Source organism: Sorex araneus, chromosome 2 (assembly GCF_027595985.1).
Source record: "Sorex araneus isolate mSorAra2 chromosome 2, mSorAra2.pri, whole genome shotgun sequence".
In the NCBI taxonomy this organism is placed as follows: Eukaryota; Metazoa; Chordata; class Mammalia; order Eulipotyphla; family Soricidae; genus Sorex; species Sorex araneus.
In genome coordinates this window covers 244,454,096-244,478,618 of record NC_073303.1, presented here as the reverse complement: position 1 = coordinate 244,478,618, position 24,523 = coordinate 244,454,096, and the positions used below count along the sequence as shown (strand labels likewise).

General features: G+C 60.1%; 1 protein-coding gene across 1 annotated transcript; it reads right to left on the bottom strand.

The window, feature by feature from the left end:
• Positions 1 to 57: 57 nt before the first annotated feature.
• On the bottom strand, positions 58 to 24,490 carry TMPRSS9 (transmembrane serine protease 9). The gene is made up of 18 exons (XM_055124705.1): positions 24,370 to 24,490; positions 20,950 to 21,077; positions 18,696 to 18,763; positions 18,360 to 18,539; positions 17,306 to 17,343; positions 16,827 to 16,940; positions 13,826 to 13,997; positions 12,466 to 12,743; positions 9,211 to 9,347; positions 8,115 to 8,433; positions 6,583 to 6,754; positions 5,988 to 6,259; positions 4,785 to 4,921; positions 2,699 to 3,071; positions 1,190 to 1,361; positions 704 to 963; positions 482 to 618; positions 58 to 348 (listed from the first exon to the last, which is right to left on the bottom strand). The coding sequence occupies exons 1-18, from the start codon at positions 24,488 to 24,490 to the stop codon at positions 187 to 189; spliced, it is 3,240 nt and encodes a 1,079-aa protein (XP_054980680.1). The 3' UTR covers positions 58 to 186.
• Between the last annotated feature and the right edge of the window lie 33 nt (positions 24,491 to 24,523).

The window sequence follows — 24,523 nt, the reverse complement described above, 5'->3', positions numbered from 1 at the left end:
CTTCTCCCCCAACCCCTACCCGCCCCTCACGTGGAAGCGCCAAGCCAGGATCAGGGGCTCTTTTATTACACCCAAGTTTGCAGACCACCTGCACCCCCCGCCCGGATCCTGACTTTCCCTCCCGGAGCGGGGTGGCCGGACAGCGTCCCCCGCCGCCTTCTCTCTGGTCCAGCCGCGCAAGGACAGTCACTCCTGGATGTTCTGCTCTATCCAGCCCCTCACGGCCGCCACCCGGGTGTAGACGCCGGGAAAATGGGGCCGGCCGCAGCCGTAACCCCAACTGGTGACCCCGGTCAGCACCCACCGGCCGGTTGGCTCCCTGCAGGCCAAGGGTCCCCCGGCGTCACCCTAAGTGGAGGGCAGGAGCGCTCAGCGCAGCAGCCCGTGCCATGCTGCCCGGGAGAGCCCTTGGAACCCACCCCCCCACGCCCCGCCAACAGCTCCCCAGGCGCGGGAGGGCCCGGGGTGGGGGGGGGCTCACCGAGCAGCTGTCCACACCGCCCTGCGGGAAGCCGGCGCACAGCATGCGGCTGCTGATCTGCACCGGGTAGAAGCGCCGGCACGTGTGCTCGCTCAGGACGCGCACGGCCGCCTTCTGCAGCTGCCGCGCCATGCCACCTGCGGGCGACCCGCGCCGGTGGGACAGGGCCACCCCGCCCGGGGCGGCGGGGGCTCGCGGGCGGCGGCGGCGCCCCGCACCTACCTCCCTCGCGCAGGGACCCCCAGCCGGTGATGACGCAGCGCACGCCGTCGGGGGCGCGGGGCGCGGGCAGGCAGATGGGCCGCACCAGGCGGCCGCCGCGCACGGGCCCCGCCAGCTGCAGCAGCGCCACATCGTAGTCGAGCGTGTAGGGGTTGTAGAAGGGGTGTTTGAAGACGCGCGCCACGCGCTCCAGCTGCCCGTCGGCGCCGCCCAGGCTGGGGGTCCCCAGCAGCGCCGCCCACTGCTTGGGGTCTCCGTAGCTGCGGGGTCCGGGGGACCCGGGGTCAGCCGGCTCCCGTTCCCGCAGGGAGGAGACCCCCCGGAGACCCCACGCATCCTGCAGCCCACCCCTCGCCGACGGGGCACGCCCGGAGCCGGGCATCTCTCGGGCGCGTTGCCCGGCGGGTCTGGCTTGAGGGTACCCCCACCCCCCGGTGGGTTTGGGCGAAGGAGAGGCTGCACGGGGGAGTCGGGGTGCAGACTCACACGTCGAAGCAGTGCGCGGCCGACAGCAGCCACCGGTCGGCCACCAGCACGGCCCCGCAGCGATGCTCGCGCAGGCGCAGGCGCAGACTCGCCTGCCACGGCCAGTCCCCGGGGCCCGCCGCGCTGCCGCCCACGATGCGGGTGAGCGCGCCCACCGGCGCCACGCCGCAGCCTGCGGGGGGCGGGGGCGGCCTGGGGTGAGACCTTCCCCCCCACATAAACCCACCATCCTCAAGGCTTTGCTCAAAGCACGTGTCTGTGCCTAGAACCGCAGCTTTGGGCCAAGGTCTGCGCCCCGGGGCCTTGGCACAAACTCACATGCTCTCCCTGTGCCGGCCCTAGGGGCTGTGGGGACCCCACTCCTTCGCAAGTGACCCCTCAGGACGACACCGGTGGATTCGAGGGGTGCTGCAAGGACCCCGTTCCTGCCTGGGGACACTCGGAGCTCTGCTAGTTGCCGCGGGTCTCCCCCGAACCCCGTTACCAGCCATGGTGGCCCCTTGGGGACCCTGCACCCAGCCCTGGGACAGGCCACCCTCATCCCCAAGGCAAAGGGTCCCTGCACCCCCATCTCTCCCTACTCCCAACAAGGGACATTTTAGGGAGCTGCTTCCCCTCCTGCCTGTCTGCCTCGCTGTGGTTGCAGGGGTCCCGGGACCCCTAAACATCTGCCCTTTCCCTTGCGGGCCGTGCCATGGCCCAGCGTACGGGTTGTCCCATGGCAGGGCCCCACAGGGGGTCGTGGGGGCTGGGCGTCTGTGCTGGGGGAATTGGAGGGAGCCCCCGCTTCTCTGGAATGTGGGAGCTACACCCCAAAACTAAAGGCCCGGGACAGGGGGGCTCAGGAAGCAGAAGGGCTGGGAAGTCATCCTAGTGGGGTCCCTGTCCTGGCACCCCAAGTTCCCTTGGTCGATGAAGTGGGCCCTCCACCTTAACCCCGGGGACACCCCCACAGCTGCCAGGACCAGAGTGAGGGGTCAGTCCCCCACACTTATGTGTGGAAGCAGAGGGTCTTGAGAGAGGGAGTCGGGGGGCACCACTCAAAGGACTGAGCATGGAGCCCCAGCACCTCGGGGTGCCCTGAGTTCCCCCCAGCATCCCTGGTGTGTCTGGAGAGAGGAAAGGGGACCCCCAAATGCAGTGGCTGTGGGGGAGCCTGCCCGTGATATCCCCAAGAAGGAGGCTGGGGACCCCCACGGAGGGAGATGGGGGAGGGGCAGTGGTCCCCTCCCCACCCAGACACCAAGTCACAGGGCGCTTCAGGGCTGCGGAGACTCTTGTGGCTTCATCATTTGAGGGTTGGGGAGCCCACACCCAGCGGTGCTCAGGCGTCACCCTCGGCAGGTCCGGGGGGGCCCTACCGGGGGCCGGAGATAAGCCCGGATCAGCCGCATGCACGGCAAGTGTCCTGTGGCCCTGGCCCTGCCTGTGTGGCTTCAGCCGCCCAGGGGTGAGTCGAGGGGGGCAGCAGCGCCCCACAATCCCTCCCTCCCACGCCTCTGCCCGTACCTGGCAGCTGGGTGCTCGTGGTGGCTGTCGGGGTGTGGGGGCGCGGAGTCGGCCCCCACGAAGAGGGCCCCGGGCCGGTGCTCACACTGTGGCCGGCCGGGCTGACGAGGCTGCTGGTGGTTGGGGACGAGGCAGTGCTGGCCGGGACCCCGGGGGCCGGGAGGACAGCCGTGGTGGTCCCAGGGAGGACAGGGCGCAGCGTGGCGTGGGACAGGGGCGCCATGGTGTCCAGGATCCACCCTTTCAGCCGGGTGATGCGAGTGTACACCCCGGGCTTCCTGGCCTGGGCACAGCCGATGCCCCAACTCACAATGCCCGCCAGGTAGAACATGCCGGGCGTCTCCTCGCAGGCCAGGGGGCCCCCGGAGTCACCCTACAAAGGAAGTCCCATGTTCCCTGAGCCCCCAGGCCCCCGGCAGGGGCCCGCCTGCTCCCCAGAACCCGAGCCGGCCCTGAGCTCCTCACCCACAGGGCCGTGACCCCCAAGGGGCTTCTCCTTGCACCCGCCCAGCTTGCCAGGGCTCTGCTTACTGCGTTTTGTTTGGCTTTGGGGGCCACACCCAGCCATGCTCAGGAGTCACTCCTGGCCCTGCACTCCGGGTGGAACTGGGCAGGGAGGAGACCCCCACCATGGGATGCCGGGGATCGAACCCAGGTTTGCCGTGTACAGAGGAGGAGGTGTGAAGAGGCGATGGAGGGGTCAGGGCTGGCAGTGCCCTGGGGACTTGCCCGTGGCAGTGCCTCTTGGGCTCAGCCACCAAAGCCATGGACACAGCGGCGTGCAGGGCAGCATACCCCCCCCCCCCGCCACACACACACATACACACGTCCATGACCCTCACATGCTCCCTTTGCTGTCAAGCCGACTGCGGGGCCCTGGGGGCGGGTGGGCACTTGGCACTTGGCACTCGGGGCTGAGTTTGCAGATTCGATCTGCTGGGAATTAGGTTCTTGGCCCTCCCAGCCTCACCTCTGCGAGGCCTTTTTTTCATTGGCAGAGGGAAGGGACGTGGCAGTGTCGCAGCGGGCGCCCCCTACAGGCAGGCTTCTCCCAGACACGGAGCCAGGCTCCCGGCCCCTCCCAGCAGCCCTCTCGGCTCTAGCAAGTCCCAAGTTCAACGTGAAACCTTCCACGGAACCTAAAACATTCTGCAACTTGCTTTTACTACCAGAGCGATTTTTTTTTTTTTGAGGAGGGACTAGGGACCACACCCGGCTGCGTTCAGGGCTGACTCCTGGCTCTGTGCTCTTGACTGGCTCCAGAGGCCCTATGGGGTGCTGGGAACTGAACCCCAGTGGGCAGCATGCAAGGCGGGTGCCTTCCCCTCTGTGCCCTGTCTCAAGCCACCTGGAGCGCTTTTAAAGAAACAAGCTCAGGGGGCATGGGGTGGGGGAGAGGCTCAAAGGAGCAATCCCTGAGCAGTGGACCCCGAATAACCCCTGAGCTTTACCCGGTGTCCCCCCCTGCTCCCCAAAATACACTCATAAGAGCTGATGAGTTGCTTGGTAGAAATTTGTCACTTATAGGGGCTGGAGCGATAGCACAGTGGGAAGGGCGTTTGCCTTGCAAGTGCCGACCTGGGTTCTATCCCAGCATCCCAGAAGGTCACCTGAGCACCACCAGAAGTGACCCCTGAGTGCAGAGCCAGGAGTAAGCCCTGAACACCACAGGGTGTGGCCCCCCCAAAAAAATTCAAGGGTAAGTCCTGGTCATCCCCGGGGCAGAATAGGGACATGGATGGAGGAGGGAGGGAGTGGAGGGAGGAGGGGAGCGGAGAGAGATTAGGCCAGCGGTTAAGGCGCTCGCCTGTACACAGCTGACCTGGTTCCATCCCCGGCACCCCGTAGCCTCTCCCACACTTCTCCAGGAGTGATCCCTGAGCACAGAGCCAAGAGTCAGCCCCGAGCACCAGAAAGACAGGGTGGGGGCAGGTGGTGGGAGGGACTGAAGGGAAGGAGGAAGGAAGGAAGGAGAAAGGCGGGATTGGAATCAGCCTTCCGTGATTCTCTTGCTTCTGGGCTTCACTCAAGCCCTCAGGGCCACGGGGGTTGGGGGGGGTGTGGCCGCCTCCCGCCCCAGGCTCACCTGGCAGGAGTCCACTCGGCCCTCCAGGAAGCCGGCACAGAGCATCCTGTCTGTGAGGGAGAAGTTGTAGAGGGCGCTGCAGGCCTTCTGGTCGATGATGCCCACGGAGGCTCTCTGCAGCACGTCGGGCTTGGTGGCTGCAGGGAAGACCCCCCCCCCAACCCCGCAACCCAATTCCGTTAGCCTGAGCCACCTGCAACCAGCTCTGGCCACAAAGGGGATACTCAGGACTGGTGAGGAGGTGCGCCCCAGCTTCCCTCCCCCCTCCCCGCACTGCGCACCCCCAGCAAGACCATTCATTTCCCTGACAGCAGTAAGGCCCCAAGCCAGCTCAAGGGGCTCGAGTGTGGCTTTGCAGGCGAGGGCCCCCAAGTTCAGTCCCAAGCACTGATCTGGGAGTGGCCCCAAAAAAGTAGAAAAAGGAATATAGAGGCCTGAGAGGTATAGCTCTGAGGCACCTGCCCCTGTCAGGGGATGGCCCTGCCAATAAAACTTTATTCAGACAGAGCAGGGGCTGCAGCTGGGTCTGCCAATAAAACTTTATTCAGACATAACAGGGGCTGCAGCTGGGCTTGCCAATAAAACTTTATTCAGGGGCTGGAGCAATAGCACAGCGGGTAGGGCGTTTGCCTTGCACACAGCCAACCCGGGTTCTAATACCAGCATCCCATATGGTCCCCTGAGCACCGCCAGAGGTAATTCCTGAGTGAAGAGCCAGGAGTAACCCCTGTGCATCGTCGGGTGTGACCCAAAAACCAAAAAACCAAAAACAAACAAAAAAAAACTTTATTCAGAGAAGAGCACAGGTTGCAACTGGCTTTGCCAATAAAGCTTTATTTAGACAGAGGCTGCTGCTGGCTTTGCCAGTAAGACCTTATTTAGGGGCTGGAGCGACAGCACAGCGGGGAGGGCATTTGCCTTGCACTCTGCCGACCTGGGTTTGATTCCCAGCATCCCATATGGTCCCCTGAGCATTGCCAGGAGTAATTCCTGAGTGCAGAGCCAGGAATAGCCCTGTGCATCGCCGAGTGTGAACCCCCCCCCCCAAAAAAAGAAAAAAACACCTTATTTAGACAGAGCCTCGGGCCCAGGGTTGCAGCCCCTGAGGACATGGAGTTTTAGACAGTTTACAGGGGGCAGAGACAAAGGTGGTGGCCTCTTGGGGGAGGCCCCAGGCATCCTGGTGTAAGCCCCCAAACTCACCATTTCCCTCCTGCGTGTTCCCCCAGCCCGAGATCATGCACTTCCGGCCCACCGGAAACTTCTGGATGGCCAGGGGGAGGCAGACGGGCTGCACGAACTTGTTGAAGCGCAGGGGCCGCGCCAGCTCCAGCACGGCCACGTCGAAGTCCAGGTTGGCCGGGTTGTACTGGGGGTGCAGCACCAACCGCCGGAGCCCCAGCTTCACCGGGCTGCCCCCGATGCCCGCCAGCGACGCGGTGCCCACGTGGGCCCGCACGTGCTCCACCTTCGTGCTGCGGAAAAGGCGGGCTCAGACACCGCCGCCCCGCCCCCCGCCAGGAAGAGCTGTGGGGACGGGGTGAGGGGGGGAGCGGCGCGGGAGGATGGGACGGGGTCTCAGATTCTCCCCCCTCCCCACGTGTAGCGGACAAAGGCCGGGAAGGAGCCTCCACACCCCCCCCAAGACGTGCCCCGCTCCCCCCTCCATCCTGCTCCCCGTTTATCCTTTCCTGCCGGACATCCAGGCTCCCAGGAGGAGGATGGCGTGGCGTGGGGGGGGCTATATCCAGTGTGGGGTGCAGGGCGCCCCCCACGCCCCCGCAGAGGCAGGTCTTACTGGTTGAAGCAGTGAGCGGCCGACAGCAACCAGCGGTCGCCAACGATGGTGGCGCCGCAGAAGTGCCGGGTCCCCTCCTTCAGGCTGGCTTGCCAGGGCACGTCCCCCGAGGCGGCGCCCAGGCCCCCCACGATGCGGGTGGGCTTCTCCAGGGCCGGCCTGGCCCCGCACTCTGGGGGGATGGGGGACACGAGATAGGGGGCTCAGGGCCTCTGAGCTGGGGCACCAGCAAGCAGAAATGAACCGGCTCCCAGGTCCCCCTCCAAGAATCACGGAGCCCCCCCGCGCCCCCCCCTCCGGGGATGGGAGCTAGGATAAGAGTAAGGGACAAGGGGAGTGCCATGGTGGTCCAGGCTGGCGCTGTTGGTGTTTTTCTTTTTTTTTGCTTTTTGGGTCACACCCAGCAATGCACAGGGGTCACTCCTGGCTCATGCACTCAGGAATCACCCCTGGCGGTGCTCAGGGGACCATATGGGATGCTGGGATTTGAACCCAGGTCGGCCGCATGCAAGGCAAACACCCCGCTGTGCTATCACTCCAGCCCCGGTGTTTTTCTTTTTTCTATTTTTTTTTTGGGGGGTCACACCCAGTGATGCTCAGGGCTGACTCCTGGCTCTGCACTCAGGGATCACTCCTGGCGGGGCTCAGGGGGCCCCTACAGGGTGTCAGGAATCAGCCACCCGGTTCAGCCACGTGCAAGGCCAGCATCTTCCCTGCTGTCCTATCACTCTGCCCCCTGGAGGTGTTTCCTGGGCACAGAGCGTCGGTCTGGTTAGGATAGAAAGATCTCTGAGGGGCCAGAGAGAACGCAGGGCGGGCACCAGTCTTGCGCAGCTAATGTGGGTCTGATCCCCAGCACCCCGGGGGTCCTCTGAGCTCTGCTGGGGGTCAGCCCCGAGTGCAGCCATGAGTCAGCCTGGAGCGTTTCCGGGAGCGCCAGGTGTACCACACCTGCCACCCTGCAGCCTCCTTTGCCCAATAATATCCAGGGAAACGCGGGGGGAGGGGAAAACTGAAGGTGATGAGGCAGGCAAGTCGACCAGCTGTTTTTGAGACGACGCAGAGTGGATGCCAGGAGGCTCTCACCCTGAGCTCGCCATCACGGTCGCTGGCAGCTTTGGTTTTGACTTGATTTGTGGGCCCCACCCGGCGTGGCTCAGAGCTGACTCCTGGCGCTGTGCTCAGGCAGTCACTCCTGGCAAGCTCAGGGCACCCCCCTGGGGGGTTGCCGGGGATCCACCCCAGGTTCGGCCACGTGCCAGACAAACACCCTCTCCGCTGTCCTATCGCTCAGGCCCCCTCTAGCTTCCTGTAGATGCTTCTGGACCTCTCCTGATCTCCCCCTGTAGCACTTGCTGGACCGTGATCTCCCGAAAGCTGCAAGCGGGGCCCCTCATGCGCCGGCCCGTACCTAGACAGACATCACTAATCAACCGCCCATGTCTCTCCCAGGGACGAAGTCAGGACCGACGCATCTGAACGTGCAGGGGAAGCGCCCCCAGCCCAGCCCAGCCCGTTTCCCCCTCCAATACCTGGAAGTTTGGTTGCAGTGGCCGAGCCCAGAGGCGCCGGGCTGGCGGCCAGCGCGGGTGGGCTGGGGGTGACCAGCACCTGCCCTCTGGGACTCGTGGGCCAGGCAGGGCTGGGTGTGCTGGGCGCAGGGGCGGCCGTGGGCGCCGGAGGCCTGCTGGCCGCCGACATGACCTCCAGGATCCAGTCCCGCAGCCGCGTCACCCGCGCGTAGACCCCCGGACGCCGCGCTTCGGCGCACCCGATGCCCCAGCTCACGATGCCCGCCAGGAAGAAGCGGCCGGAGGGCTCCTCGCAGACCAGGGGGCCTCCCGAGTCTCCCTGGGGGACAGAGGCACGTCCTTGGGGGTGCAGGCGGGGCTACCCAGCCACAGCCCTGGGCACAGCCTGCTCCAGGGGGAAACGAGAGCTGAGGAGTGACCACTGCGGAGAGCGTGGCCTGCGCCAGCCAAAAATCAACCAGGTCAGGGGCTGGAGCGACAGCACAGCGGGGAGGGCGTTTGCCTTGCACACGGCCGACCCGGGTTCGATTCCCAGCGTCCCATAGGGTCTCCCCGAGCAGAGCACCGCCAGGAATAATTCCTGAGTGTGCATGAGCCAGGAGTAACCCCTGAGCATCTCCGGGTGTGACCCCAAAAGAAAAAACAAACAAACAAAAACCCACTATCAATCAGGTCATTGGATTATGGGGCCACCCAGGTCACTTTCAGCTGGGTCACTGGCCACTGAAAGTCCAAACCTGAGAGATACTACAGCGGGAAGGCCCATGCATGGCACGCAGCTGACCTGGGTTCAATTCCCGTGACCCCATAGGGTCCCCTGAGCCCTGCCTAGAATGATTCCTGAGCACCGCTGGGTGTAACCCCCACCCCCTGCCAAAAAAAAAAATCCCCAATTTGAGTAAGCAATATCCCCTCCCCTTCTTATCCTGGTAGATCCTTTATAATCTCACCCCTTGCTTAGGCTGACAATCTGGCTGGCCAACAAGAGCCACCAGACAGCTCATTGGTAGAATACCAATTTTCAAAGGAGGGGGCTGTCCCCATGCTCTGAATGAGAGCGCCTCCCCACTTTTAGGGCCTGAGCGTGGGGGCTCACCTGGCAGGAATCCACCTTCCCATCCAGGTAGCCGGCACACAGCATCCTGTCGGTGAGGGCATGGCCGTACAGGCTGGAGCACAGAGCCTGGTCCAGCAACTCAACAGTGGCTTTCTGCAGAGTCTCCGGCTTGACCACTGGCCAGCAAGGGGACACCCCGAGGGGCTGAGCATTCCAGAGGTCCTGCTCAGTCGCCCCGAGAAAGCAAAGCAGATCCCCTCCCTCCACTGCCCCTGTAGCAAGCCCACCCGCCCGCGTCAGCACTCAGAAATCAGCCAAGGCAGGGCTGGCGCGATAGCACAGCGGATAGGGCGACTGCCTTGCACACAGCCGACCCGGGTTCAGTTCCCAGTATCCCATAGGGTCCCCCAAGCACCGCCAGGAGTAAGTCCTGAGCGCAGAGCCAGGAGGAACCCTTGAACATCGCCGGGTGTGACCCAAAAAGCAAAAAAAAGAAAAGAAAAATAAGCCAAGAATCATTCCCCCCAAAAAACAGCCACTTCCCTCTCCCAACCTCCCACACCCCGCACCTCCACTTTTTTTTTCTTTTTGGGCCACACCCAGCGATGCACAGGGGTTACTCCTGGATCTGCACTCAGGAATTATCCCTGGCGGTGCTCGGGGGACCATATGGGATGCTGGGATTCGAACCCGGGTCAGCCACCTGCAAGGCAAACGCCCTCCCCGCTGTGCTATTGCTCCAGCCCCACCTCCTCTTTCTTGACTTTGCTGATTTTGGTCTCTCGCTGCTAGGACCTATTCTCACCTCAGCAGCTTCGCATAAACTCTGGTGGAGATGGGAGGAGCTCATCACCTGGCTCAGCCTAAAAGGCTGCCCTGCCTACCCCAGGGCCTTTGCACGTGCTATTCCAGCTATTTAGCATGCTGGTCCCTGCTTCTCTCTTTTCACTCCTCTCAAGTTGTTCATCCATATGGTGGCAGAACTGAGCTCATGGCCTTATACATGGAAGGCAAGTGCTCCACTGCCAAGCACACAGCAGTGCTCAGGGCTTCTTCCTGGTTCTGTGCTCAGAAATCACTCCTGCTCAGGGGACTCTATGGGGTGCCTGGATTGAATCCAGGTCAGCTATGTGCAAGACAAATGCCCCCGCATTGTACTATCACTCTGGACCGAACTGTAGGGGCGGATCAATTTTTATTTTTGTTTCTGGGCCACACTGGTTGTTTCTCAGGGCTGAGTCCTGGCTCTGCATTCAGGAACCATTCCTGCCGGTGCTCGGGTCACCTTATGGGATGCCAGGGAACGAACCCGGGTTGGACACGTGCAAAGCAACTGCTCTACCTGCTGCACTATCTCTCCGGCCCCTAGGGGGACAGTTTTTATCAGAAAAAAAATTTAAAAATACCAACACAGAAACAGGCTTGACCCTCCCCCTTCCCACTTCTCCTGGAGATCCAGGGGGACCAGGTAGAAATAGACAGCAAGGGCCACAGCCACAGGACAGGGCTGGGGGGAGGGCGCTAGCCTTGCTCACGGTGGGCCCGGGTTCCATCCCTGGCACCCCATAGGGTCCCCAGAGCACCACCAGGAGTTATCCCTGGGTGCAGAGCCAGAAGCGGTCCCTTGGCATCATCAGATGTGGCTCCCCAAGAAAGAAAGAAGAGGAGGAGGAGGATGAAGAAGAGGAGGAGGAGGAGGAGGGAGAGGAGGAAGAGGGAGAGGAGGAGGAGGAAGAGGGAGAGGAGGAAGAAGAGGGAGAGGAGGAGGTGGAGGAGGGAGAGGAGGGGAGGAGGAGGAAGAGGGAGAGGAGGAGGTGGAGGAGGGAGAGGAGGAGGTGGAGGAGGGAGAGGAGGGGAGGAGGAAGAGGGAGAGGAGGAAGAGGTGGAGGAGGAAGAGGCGGAGGAGGAGGTGGAGGAGGGAGAGGGAGAGGAGGAGGTGGAGAAGGAGGAGGAAGAGGAGGGAGAGGAGGAGGAGAGGAGGAGAGGAGGAGGAGGAGGGAGAGGAGGAGGAGGAGGGAGAGGAGGGGAGGAGGAGGAGGAGGAGAGGAGGAGAGGAGGAGGGAGAGGAGGGGAGGAGGTGGAGGAGGGAGAGGGAGAGGGGGAGGTGGAGAAGGAGGAGGAAGAGGAGAGAGAGGAGGAGGAGGAGGAGAGGAGGAGGAGGAGGGAGAGGAGGAGGAGGAGGAGGAGAAGGAAGGAGAGGAGGAGGAGGAAGAGGTGGGGGAGGAGGAGGAAGGTGAGGGAGAGGAGGAGGAGGAGAGGAGGAGGAGGGAGAGGAGAAGGAGGAGGATGAGAGGAAGAGGAGGAGAAGGAGGAAGGAGAGGAGGAGGAGGAGAAGGGAGAGGAGGAGGAAGAGGAGGAGGAGAAAGAGGCAGAGAAGGAGGAAGAGATGGAGGAGGAGGTGGAGGAGGGAGAGGAGGAGGAGGAGGAAGAGAAGGAGGAGGAGGAGAAGAGGAGGAGGAGGAGGTGGAGGAGGGAGAGGAGGGGAGGAGGAGGAAGAGGGAGAGGAGGAGGTGGATGAGGGAGAGGAGATGGAGGAGGGAGAGGAGGGGAGGAGGAGGAAGAGGGAGAGGAGGAAGAGGTGGAGGAGGAAGAGGTGGAGGAGGAGGTGGAGGAGGTAGAGGAGGAGACGGAGGAGGAAGAGGGAGAGGAGGAGGTGGAGAAGGAGGAGGAAGAGGAGGGAGAGGAGGAGGAGGAGAGGAGGAGGAGGGAGAGGAGGAGGAGGGAGAGGAGGAGGAGGAAGAGGAGAAGGAGGAGGATGAGAGGAAGAGGAGGAGAAGGAGGAGGAGGAAGAGGAGAAGGAGGAGGATGAGAGGAAGAGGAGGAGAAGGAGGAAGGAGAGGAGGAGGAGGAGGAGAAGGGAGAGGAGGAGGAAGAGGAGGAGGAGAAAGAGGCAGAGAAGGAGGAAGAGATGAAGGAGGAGGTGGAGGAGGGAGAGGAGGAGGAGGAGGAAGAGAAGGAGAAGGAGAAGAGGAGGAGGAGGAAGAGGAGGAAGGGGAGGAGGTGGAGAAGGAGGAGGAAGGAGAGGAGAAGGAGGAGGAGGACGAGGAGGACGAGGACGAGGAGGAAGGGGAGGAGGTGGAGAAGGAGGAGGAAGGAGAGGAGAAGGAGGAGGAGGACGAGGAGGACGAGGACGAGGAGGACGAGGACAAGGACGAGGAGGATGAGGAGGACGAGGAGGACGAGGAGGACTAGGAGGAGGAGGAGAGAAGGAGAAAGGAAGGAAAATAAGACAGCGAGCGAGGAGGTGGGTCCCGGGTTCCCGCCCAAGCGCTCCCGGGGGTTCGGGGCACTTACGGAAATCCTCCCGGAGGTAGCCCCAGCCCGAGATGAGGCACTTCCTGCCGGCGGGGAAGACGTGCGCGGCGGCGGGCAGGCACACGGGCTGCACGCGGCGCCCGAAGGCCAGCGGCCGGCGGAGCTGCAGCAGCGCCACGTCGAAGTCGGCCGAGTCGGCGTCGTAGCGCGGGTGTGGGATGATGCGCGCCACGCGCGCGCGCGCCGCGCCCGCCTCCAGCGCGCCGCCCAGCGCTGTGGTGCCCGCGTAGGCCACCCAGTCCGAGGGCGCGGCCAGCCTGCGGGACACGCGACGCAGGGCTGGCTCCGGTCCGGGCTCCGGGCATACTCCCAGCGCTGTGCTCGGGGAACACTCCTGGCTCTGTACTCGGGGAACACTCCTGACTCCGTGCTCGGGGCTGGCTTCCGGCTCTGGGCTCAGGGCTGACTACCAGCTTTGTGCTCAGGGCTGACTCCTGGCTTTATGCTCAGGGCTGACTCCTGGCTCTGGGCTCAGGGCTGACTCCCAACTCTGTGCTCAGGGGTCACTCCTAACTCTGGGCTCAGGGCTGGCTCCTGGCTTTGTGCTTAGGGCTGACTCCTGGCTCTGTGTTCAGGGTTGACTCCTAACACTGTGCTCAGGGCTGGCTCCTGGCTCTCGGCTCAGGGCTGACTCCTAACTCTGTGCTCAGGGTTGGCTCCTGGCTCTGGGCTCAGGGCTGGCTACCAGCTTTGTGCTCAGGGCTGACTCCTGGCTTTGTGCTCAGGGCTGACTCCTGGCTCTGTGCTCAGGGCTCACTCCCAACTCTGTGCTCAGGGGTAACTCCTGACTCTGGGCTCAAGGCTCACTCCCGGCTCTGGACTCAGGAATGACTCCTAGCGGGTATGGGGGATCCTCTGGGGAGCTGGGGATTGAGCCCAGCTGACCAAACCCAAGTGCCTTCCCTGTTGGCCTATGATCGGGCACCATTCAGATTGAAAACTGCACAAAAGGAGGAAGGAAGAGAGGAGGAGTCCCAGGGGCTCGCGGGCAGCACGTGGACGGAGCCTGGGATGGACCCTCAGATACACAGGACAGGAAGAACAAAGTCCAGGCTGGACGGGACCCTGGATGGACGAACCCCAGCATGGACGGACCCGGGATGGATGGACCCTCAGATAGACGGGGCCTCAAGAAGGATGGACCCCAGGAGGAGACCGTGGGATTAATGGGAACCCTGGGATGGATGGACACAATGCCCAGATGGACCCCAAGATGCACAGAGCCCCCAAATGGGCAGGACCCCAGGAGGGACAGACCCTAGAATGGACAGGGCAGCTTGGGACCCCAGGCCGGGGGACACGCAGATCTGCGACCCCCCCCGCCAAGACCGACACTCACTCATTGAAGCAGTGAGCAGCTGACACCAGCCACCGGGCACCGATGATCGCGGCTCCGCAGAAGTGCTCGGCGTTCTCCCGGAGGCTGACCTGCCACGGGAACTCTCCGGGGGCCGCCTCCATGCCTCCCACGATCCTGCCCAGCGTCCGCCAGCCCGGCTGCCGGCCACAGTCTGCAAGACACGATGGCACCAGGAACCCCGGAACTCCGCGGGCAGCTTCTTGGAGAGGAGGCCAGGGAGGGGGGTTGGCTCACACCCGGTGATGCTTGGGGGACCCGAAGAGGTTCCGGGGACCGGGTCCGGGCTGGCTGTGTACACGGTGAGCGCCCTCCCTGCTGCTGTCCCATCTCTCAGCCCTCCACAGACAGCTCTGAGCTGCGGTGCCAGGACAGACCCCGGGCTGATGGAGCCGCCTGCAGCCCCTGGACCCCGCAGACTTCCGGGCAAGCCTGGCCCTCCTTGGGCTCCGGGGGGGCGGGGGGAAAGCTTCTCCTGGCTGGTGTCGGGGGAGCTTTGTTTCCTGGTGCTGTGAGTTCTGCCACCGTGAAGGTGGAAAAAGCAACTGATGGGGCGGGATGCTGGGGCCAGAGTGGAAACGAAGGTCTCAGAATACTGTCTCCCGAGAGAGATGCTCAAGGGCCCAGAGCCACAGCACAGCGGGGAGGGCGCTTGCCTTGCACGCGGCCGACTTGGGTTCGATCCCCAGCACCCCATGGGGTCCCAGCCTATGGCTCTGGAGTGGTTCCTGGGCACAGAGCCAGCAGTAACCCCTGAGCATTGCCAGATGCGGATTCCCCGTCAAAAAGAAAGAAAGAAAAAATGAAGTGAAATTCATCAGTTATACAGTGGGGGGTGGGGGGCGGGGGGTATACTGGGGATTCTGGTGGTGGAATATGGGCACTGGTGAAGGGATGGTGTTTGAATATTGTATAACTGAGACATAAACCTGAAAACTGTATCTTTTCACATGGTGATATAATAAAAATTAAGAATAAATAAATAAATAAATAAAATTACAAGTAATTCCACAAGAAAGAAAGAAAGAAAGAAAGAAAGAAAGAAAGAAAGAAAGAAAGAAAGAAAGAAAGAAAGAAAGAAAGAGAGAGAAACAATGAACAAACTCTGACCCAGGGCACCACCTGTAAATGGGACCTGGCCCGAGGCCCCCAAAGATAGAACACAATCACACATGATACAGATGAAAACATGAAGGCCTGTCTCTGTCCCTTGGCCTTTCCCCCCCCTGGACAGCATGGCAACCACCACTGTTCAGAATCAATTGGACAGAGAGGTAGGAGTTTGCAGTGAGGGGATGGGATGCATGGGGAATCTTGTGATGGGGGAGGCAGAACCGGCCCTGCCTCCTGCCCAAATGAGACCCCGAGCGGTCGCCCATGGATAGCTCCTCCGCTCCTGAACAGCCATGACCCCAGTGCCACAGAAACCAATCTTGGAATGCAGCGGCTGCTGGCAGAATTACCTCTGGACTTAATACCAGAATTCCAAATCCGGGCAGCCGCTTTCGCGACCATGCAACATCATATGCTCTTTGTTACCAACAACAGAAAACATACAATCTAATGACGCCATTCCGACAGGTCTGACTGTTGGGGGAAAAACTCCAAATAATGATAGTGAGTTTCCTGTCGAAAATTGAACGTAATCAAAGTAAGGAAAGAGTAAAGTGAAAATCATCTGCCACACAGGCAGAGGGGGAGTGGAAGGGGGGTATGCTGGGGTTATTGGTGGTGGAACATGTGCACTGGTGAAGGGATGGGTGTTTGAGCATAGTATGACTGAGACTCGATCCTGAAAGCCCTGTAACTGTTCTCACAGTGACCCACTTGAAAAATAAAAGAAATAAATTAAAAAACAAAACAAAACAAAACATGAAGGCCTGAGAGAGAGCACAGCGGGGAGAGCATTTGCTTTGAACATAGTCGACCCGGGTTCGATCTCAGGCATCCCATAGGGTCCTTAAGGGAATCACACTTAGGGTCCCACTCAGGAATCTCTCCTGGTGGTGCTCGGGGGACCCTCTGGGATGCCAGGGACGGAACCCAGAGTGACCGCATGCAAGGCAAACGCCCTCCCTGCTGTGCTATCGCTCCAGCCCCCCCTCATGTTCTTGTTTTAAGTTTAGGGTTTGCTTAGGGACTTGAGGGTTTATTTCTCTTCTCTTTTTCTTTTTTTTTTCTTTTTAAGGGCCACACCGGGCTATGCTCAGGGGTTATTCCTGGCTCTCTGTTAAGGAATTATTATATTTTGGGAGTGGCATGCCTGACAATGCTCAGGGGTTCCTCCTGACTCTGTGCTCAGAAGTGACTCCTGGCAGTGCTCGGGGGACCCTATGGAATGCCAGGGATCAAACCTGGGTCAGCCACACGCAAGGCAAGCACCCTCCCCGCGGTGCTACCTCTCTGCCCCTCCTGACTTTGGGGGGCGCCACACCTGGCAATGCTCAGGGTTTATTCCTGGCTCTGCACTCAAGAATCACTCCTGTGGTGCTCAGGGGACCCTATGATAGGCCGGGGATGAAATCCGGCTTGTGGGGGGAGGCGCGTGCAAGGCAAGCACCCTCCCCGCTGTGCTGTCGCTCTGGCCCATCAGTTCTTCTTTGGGTAACGGGACAGAGACGGTTCATGGTGCAGATCCCCTGTGCTGGTCTGGGGGTGCCTTGCAGTTTCCCACGACCCATTTTTTTCTTTTGGGGTCACACCCGGTGATGCTCAGGGGTTACTCCTGGCTCTGCACTCAGGAATCACTCCTGGCGGTGCTCAGGGAACCCTATGGGATGCGGGGATCAAACCTGGCTTGGCCGCATGCAAGGCAAATGCCCTACCCGCTGTGCTATCGCTCCAGCCCCACGACCTGTGTTTTTTTTTTTTTTGCCCAGATCTGTGCCTCCTCTTCTCTCAGTCCCTCTTCCTTCCCTCCGCCCAGCTCCCAGGACGCCGAGTTGCTGTGCACGCATGTGCGGTGCCCACCAGGCCGACTGACCGCAGCGAGCCTCATCCGAGCCGTCGGCGCAATCGACGCTGTCGTCACACTCGGGGTTCACTTTGCTCACGCATTGGCTGTTCTGGCAAGAAAAAGTGTTCCCGGGACAGCGGCCTGTACGGACAGACAGGATCAAGTTCTGACTCCTGGCGGTGCTCAGGGGATTCTACGGGATGCCGGGGATCGAACCCAGGTCGGCTGCGTGCAAGGCAAACGCCCTCCCGTGGTGCTATGGCTCCGGCCCCATCTCTGTGTCTGGCTTTGTGTCCACGTGTGTCTGGTTGTCTCTGGACACATGTCTCGGTGTATGCATGCAGTATGTGGACACGTGTGCCCATAGTTAGGTGGGTCTGTGCACATGTCGCCCCTCTGTATGTGGGTGAGTGCACTGGTGTGCACGCACGTGTCTGTGAAGATGTGCCTTGTGGAAGCGTGTGCATTCTCTAGAACCCCGTCGGTGAGGGCGGAGGGCCACATACCTGACTTCAGATCTCTCTCTGCCCAGGGCCCCGTCTGGCTTCCTGCAGGGAAAAGGAGCAACAATCGAGAAACTCACGACATGCCCGCCCAGGACCACTCACATCCCAACCAAAGGTTCTGAGAGGAAACCCAAGGAAATGGTTTTGTTTGCCCCCTCCCTCACCCCCGCGATGCTCAGGGCTGACTCCTGGCTCTGCACTCAGGAATCCCTCCAGGGGGACCTGTGGGATGCCGGGGATCAAACCCGGGTGGGCCTCATGCAAGGCAAGTGCCCTCCCCACTGTGCTATCTCTTTGGCCCCTGAGAATTTCCATCCCTCAGGCTCACCTCAATGCTAACCACGGCCCAACAGCCCCCACACTGAAGGGCACAGAAAAGAAACACAACCGAGGGGCTGAAGCAATAGCACAGCGGGTAGGGTGTTTGCCTTGCACGTGGCAGACCCAGGTTCGATTCCCAGCATCCCATATGGTCCCCTGAGCACTGCCAGGCGTAATTCCTAAGTGCATGAGCCAGGAGTAACCTCTGTGCATCGCCGGGTGTGACACAAAGGAAAAAAAAAAAAGAAATACAAGAAACATAACTGAGAGACCCTGGAAAGTTCTATTGGATGACACAGATACATGGGTTCTGAAACCCCAACCAGTGACTCAGGGTGGCAGGACTGGAGGCCGAGGTCAAGCTGACCAAGTGGTTAATCTGACAGCCCACTGGCTCCCAAGACATACATACCATATCTGGAGCCAAGTTTCTGCCTGTGGTTCTATCCCTAGTTACCAGTGACCGGCCTGAATCTGGCCCGCTCCTTGTCTTTGTCAATAAAACTTTATTGGTACCTGGCCACGGCCACTAATTCCTCCTTAAGAGGATGACCCCATGGACTGCTGCAAGGACACTGTGGCCCTTGACATGCTGGTTGCCGCTCGCCTGCTCTCTACTGCTGAGCTATGTATGGGAAAGTTCCGGATGACCGCCACTTCCACTGGGTTCCCCTACCCCCACTGGTTTGTGCCTCCGTCACTTTCCCTGGGACTTCGCGTGTCTGTGGCCCACTTGCCTGTGAGCTCAGCTGACATGATGGTGCCGTAGGCAGCCAGGGGGAGGCCGCGTTCCTGCAGGCGTGCTTGGAGTCCCTGCTGTAGAAGTTTCTCCTCCAGGGCTCGGTTCAACCCCCCAACGGCTGGGAGTAGGAAGTGCATCTGGAACCGCACAAGCACGCTGGCGTTCCCGGGCCTGCAGGGAGAACAAGAGGCCCTGGAAGAGAGGGCCCCTTGGCTTCTGGAAGCTTCTGGAAGTCTCTGGAAGCTTCCGGAAACTTCCAGAAGCTTCCAGACTGTCTCCAGAGGGGTCAGCTTAGGTTCTGGCATCCTGATGGAGCCTCTGACTCACCTGTAACTGAGCACTGTGCAGTCCACGCAGCGAGCCTCTAGCTCGGTCTTCCGGAAGCTGCTAAGAAACTATGACAGAAACCACAGCAGCAAATGGGGTGCACAGTGTGTGTGCGTGAGGGGACGCTCCCCGAGGACTGAAGGGGGGAGCGGGAGGATGGGGGAGACTCATGGCAATCCAGCTCCCCTCACAGCCAACACGAAAGTGAGAGAGAGCAAAGGGGCTAAGGTGCTTGCGGAGCACACGGCTGACCTGGGTTCAATCCCCGACACCTCACAGGGTTCCGTGAGCAAAGCCAGGTGTGACCTCTGGCTTCTGGAAGCTTCTGGAAGTTCTGGACATGACCTCTGAGCTCAGAGCCAGGAGTCAGTCCTGAGCACCCCTGGGTGCACCCCACCCTGTACATATATCGCCCCCTCCATAGGTGTGTAAACACAGCCTGCGTCCCGGTGTAAACAAGGCAGGAGTTGGCGTCTGAGTATTAATTTTGGTTTTGGGGGGCCAGACGCAGTGGAGTTGGGGAGGCGTCCAGCCCCCGAGTCATCTCCCTAGCATGGGTCTGTGTGTTCACACCTATAAGCTGAATGCACGATTTTAAGACAGGTTTGTTTTATTTGGGGCGTGGGGACCCCACTGGCGATTCTCAGGGGTGACTCCTGGCGGTGCTCGGGGGAGCACGCAGAACGCTGGGGAGAGAACTTGGGGTCGGCCGCACGCCAGGCAAACACCCTACAGGTGCTTTCTCCATCCATCCATCTTAAACGAAAATTAAGCCCTTTTAATTTTGTTTTGTTTTGGCATTTGGCAACACGCGATTGTGCTCAGGGATTAATTTTTAGCTCTGCACACAAGGGTTGTTCCTGGCTGCCTTAGGGGAACATTATGGGATGTTGAGATCGGGGGAACATTATGGGATCGCACTGAGGTTAGCCACGTGCGAGGCAAACGCCCTCCACGCTGTCCTGTCACTCAGCGGACACACTTTCAAAAGTGGGCACAATTCACATTTAGAGGTGCCCAAGAATACACAATAGGGCAGAGTGACAGCACAGTGGGAAGGGTGCTTGCTTTGTACCCCAATAACCCTCATTTGAATTCTGGGCAGGAAATATGGTCCAATGAGCCCCCAGGAGTCGCTCCCGAGCACAGACCTTAGAGTAAACCCTGAGCACTGCTGGGTATGCACCAAAAAAAAAAAAAAAACACTAAAAAAGAATAGATAAAGAAATTGCATGACCCTGGGGCTGGAGCGATAGTACAGCGGGTAGGGGTTTGCCTTGCATGCGGCCAACCTGGGTTCGATTCCCAGCATCCCATAGGGTCCCCTGAGCACTGCCAGGAGTAATTCCTGAGTGCATGAGCCAGGAGTAACCCCTGTGCAATGCCGGGTGTGACCCAAAAAAGCAAAAAATAAATAAATTGGGGCTGGAGCGATAGCACAGCGAGGATGGCGTTTGCCTTGCACACAGCCAACCCGGGTTCGATTCCCAGCATCCTATAAGGTCCCCCGAGCACCGCCAGGAGTAATTCCTGAGTGCATGAGCCAGGAGTAACTCCTGTGCATCACCGGGTGTGACCCAAAAAAATTAAAAATAAAAAAGAAAGAAATTGCTCTACCCTTTAAAGATGACCTGACTATGTCCATGGGGATGTGCCAATATCATCTCTGGTTCCAGAACATTTCCACACCCACCACACCCACCGCAGTAACCGTGCCCATACACGATCCACACCAGTCGCAGTGTCCATCCCAAAAGAACCACCCACCCACACGATTCACACTGTCCACACCAGGCGTACTGCCCCCACCACCACAAAACCCACACCCAGCACGCCAGCCAACCATTCACCCCATCCACACCGTCTGCACCAACCAAACCACTCACATCTCCTCCACCACCCACACTGTCTACACCACCCACACTAGACACAACAGTCTACACCAACACACCATCCACGCCACCCACGCCGACCACGCCCTCTGCACACACCAGACCCTCCGCATATTCCCCACCTCCCGCACCACCCACGCCATCCACACCAATCACACCCACACCCTCAAAAACAACCACGCCACCACCCCTGTCTACACCCTCCACACCATGCACACCCTCCACACGGCCCCCTGCACGCCCTCCGTGCCGTCCACACCACCCAACCACATGCAGTGACCGCACCGTCCACACCGTCCACGCCCGAGCCGCCGCCCCCTCGCCCCGCCGCCCCCCGCCCCGCCCCCCGGCGGGCCCCTCACCAGCGCTTGCAGGGCGGGGGTCAGCGTGCGGCGATAGTCGGAGTCGGCGCGCTCCAGGCCGGGGCTGTACCGGATGCCCCGCAGCTCGGCCACGTGCTGCACCGTGACGGCCTGTGTGGACACGGCGGCTGCGGGGGGCCCCGCGCCCCTGAGCGCGCTTCCTCCCACAGGCCCCCTCCCCTCCTCCGGGAGAGGCGCCCGCCCACCCCGCACTAGCCCCCGATGCCCGTTTTCGGAAAACACGCCGGGGACACGCCGGCCACTCAGTTCGCCGGGCAGGGACTGTGCCGCCCACAAAGGCCCATGGACAGGCACCAATTCCTGGGGTCCCGGTTTCTTTTTTCTTTTTTTTCCTTTTTTGCTTTTTTTTTTTTTTTTTTTTTTTGCTTTTTGGGTCACACCCGGCGATGCTCAGGGGTTACTCCTGGCTCTGCACTCAGGAATTACTCCTGGCAGTGCTCGAGGGACCATATGGGATGCTGGGATTAGAACATGGGTCATCTGCATGCAAGGCAAAACGCCCTACCCGCTGTGCTATCATTCTGGCCCGACCCCGGTTTTTTTTGTTTTTTTTTTTTTTGCTTTTTGGGTCACACCCGGCGATGCACAGGGGTCACTCCTGGCTCTGCACTCAGAAACTACCCCTGGCAGTGCTCAGGGGACCCTATGGGATGCTGGGAATCGAACCCCGGTCAGCCGCGTGCAAGGTAAACGCCCTACCTGCTGTGCTATCGCTCCAGCGCCCCCCCCCCCCCCGCCCCAGTTTCTTTTGCTGGAGGGTGATTTGCGTTACATCTGGTTCTTGCAGAGTGCTCCTAGCTCAGTGCTCAGGGTTGGCCGGATGCGTGACCTTACCCTGTCCACATGAACTAGCTTTCAGTCCAGGATTTCCTTGGGGTTTTGAGCCTCCACAGTGGTTTACACTCACCAGGTTTACACTCACGGGGGCTTGGGAGGCGCTTAGGGGTGCAACACGGGACCTGTGCAAGCTGGGAATCTGTCCCCGCACCCCGGCTTCTCAGCCGCTTTCCTAACTGTACATGTCAATTTGTTTCCCTCCCTCCCTTGCTCTTTCCCTTCCTTCTTCCCTCCCTCCCTCCTCTCTCTTTCTTTCTTTCTTTCTTTCTTTCTTTCTTTCTTTCTTTCTTTCTTTCTTTCTTTCTTTCTTTCTTTCTTTCTTTCTTTCTTTCTCTCTCTCTCTTTCTTTCTTTCTCTCTTTCTCTCTCCTTCCTTCCTTTTTTTTCTTTTCCTTTCCTTTTTTTTGGGGAGGAGGGGAAACCACACCCTGCAGTGCTCAGATCTGACTCCAGGCTCTGTGCTCAGGGATCACTCCTGGTGGGGCTCAGAGGACCCGATTCAGTACTAGAGATAGGTCTGGGGTTGACTACAATCAAGGCAAGCACCTTACTCCGTGAACTCTCTCTGGCCCTTTAAGTGCAGTAATACAGCGGGTTGGGCATTTGCCTTGCACGCGGTCAACCCAGGTTCGATCCCTGGCATCCCACAGGGTCTCAGTGAGTCCACCAGGAGTGATCCCTGGGTGCAGAGCCAGGAGTCAGCCTAAGCACTGCCGGGGGTGGCTCCAAAACCAACAAACAACGCCCCCTTCCAAACAAGCCAACAATCCATTTTGCTTTGGTGGTGGGAGAAATAGTACAGCAGGGAGGGCGTTTGCTTCGCGTGGGGCTGACGGAGAATATCCCATCTGCTCCCCTGAGCACAGAGCCGGGAGAAAGCCCTGAACAATTAATGAACAAGCACGCAAAATAAAACAAAACCCTAATTTGCGTGACTCAAGAAAGAAAAAAAAATGCTCCTGTTTCAGGGCTACCAACGAAGATCAGATTCAGCTATTGTTCTGGAGATCTGTGCTTCTAAAGTACAGGGGTGAGGTGCTGGATAGCACGTCGGGGAGGGTGTTTGCCGTGCATGCGACCAACCTGGGTTCGATCCCCAACATCCCATAAGGTCCCCCCAGCACTCCAGGAGAAATTTCTGAGTGCAGAACCAGAAATAATCCCTGAGCATCGTCAGGTGTGACTCGAGAGGCCAAAATAAATAAAAATAAAGTATAGGTGTGAAATTTTGTCCTGTCTGCTCTGAGTGTAAGGACACAGGTGTTCCTGTACACACACACACACACACACACACATACACACACACACACACACACATACACACACACATACACACACATACCTTCATGTTCACGCATGCATGCACACACACAGCCACACAAACACACCCCGTATCAGTGAACAACCACACACACGTACAGACACAAGGACCAACACAGCACATACGTGTATGCGTGTGCACACAGGCACAGCACAAACAGTGCAAACGCCCCCGCACCTCTGGGACCTAGAACACTGGTTCTCCTGCACTTGCTCTGATAATCACCAGGGGGCGCTCGTCAACCAAGTTGGACTACACACTGGTGGTGGGGGTGGTGGGGGTGTTATTTATTTATCTATTTATTTATTTATTTATTTATTTATTTATTTATTTATTTATTTATTTATTTATTCTTTTTGGGTCACACCACACCGGCGATGCTCATTGGTGACTCCTTGCTCTGCACTCAGGAATTATTCCTGGTGGTGCTGGGCAGGGGGGGCCCTATGGGAAACCAGGCATCGAACCCGGGTTGGCCTAGTGCAAGGCAAATGTTCTGCCCACTCTGGCCCTTGCCGGTTCCGACCCTGGCACCCCTGAACACGATGCATCATCACGTGCATCTTCTCTCTGAAGTGACAACTTGGGGGCCAAGGGAGTGGTGGGAGGAAGAACCCCAGGGGCTGAGCACAATCTCTGCACACAAGAGACCCAGGTTCGAGCCCCCTGCACCGCGCGGGGGTCCCCTGAGCACTGCTTAGTGTAGCCACTTCCACCCCCCAAAAAAAAACCCCAACCCAAACCCAAATTTCGCTGCCTTACATGCAAACACCAGGCATCTTCCTCCCCCCCTGCCCCTTCCCCCCCCGCGCCCCCCCCCCCCCCCCGCAGATGGTGGGAAGAGAAACAAATTTTCCACTGATTTCTCAAGCCTGTGGCTGTTAAAATGGGCTAAGGGGGGGCTGGAGCGACACAGCGTGGACGGCGCTGACCTTTCAGGCGGCCCACCCGGGTTCGGTCCCCAGCACCCCATAGGGTGGGTCCTCTGAGCCCCTCCAGGAGTGAGCCCTGAGCACAGAGCCAGGAGTCAGCCCTAAGCATCACCGGGTGTGGTCCAGAAACCAAACAAACAAACACCACCAAGCCCCGGGAATCCTCCGAGGGGGAGGGGCGCCCCGGCCCCTGCGCATGGGAAGCCCAGGACACCCCACGCCTGATTCAGCTACGCGAAGGTCGCGGCCCCTTGGCGCTGCGCTGCGCGGCCCCCACCCCAGCCCCGTGGGAACCGCGGCCGCCACTTACCCACGAGAACTCCTAACGCCGCAAGGACAGCGCCAGTGGCCAGCGCGGCTGAGACGGCTTCGCGGCAGCCCGCGCGGCAGTGCTCCTTGGTGGCCCCAGTGCCGAGCTGCGAGTGTCCCATGGCGGGTGGCTGCATGGTACCTGGAGGGGGGGC

Bases quoted from the DNA above. Each gene is read 5' to 3' on its own strand.
- TMPRSS9 (XM_055124705.1), bottom strand. From the start codon at position 24,490: ATGGGACACTCGCAGCTCGGCACTGGGGCCACCAAGGAGCACTGCCGC. The intron at 9,348-12,465 runs GTAAGTGCCCCG...CTTGCTGGCCAG, and splicing joins CTACCTCCGGGAGGATTTCC to TGGTCAAGCCGGAGACTCTG. The intron at 1,362-2,698 runs GTACGGGCAGAG...CGCCCCCCGCAG, and splicing joins CACGAGCACCCAGCTGCCAG to GCTGCGGCGTGGCGCCGGTG.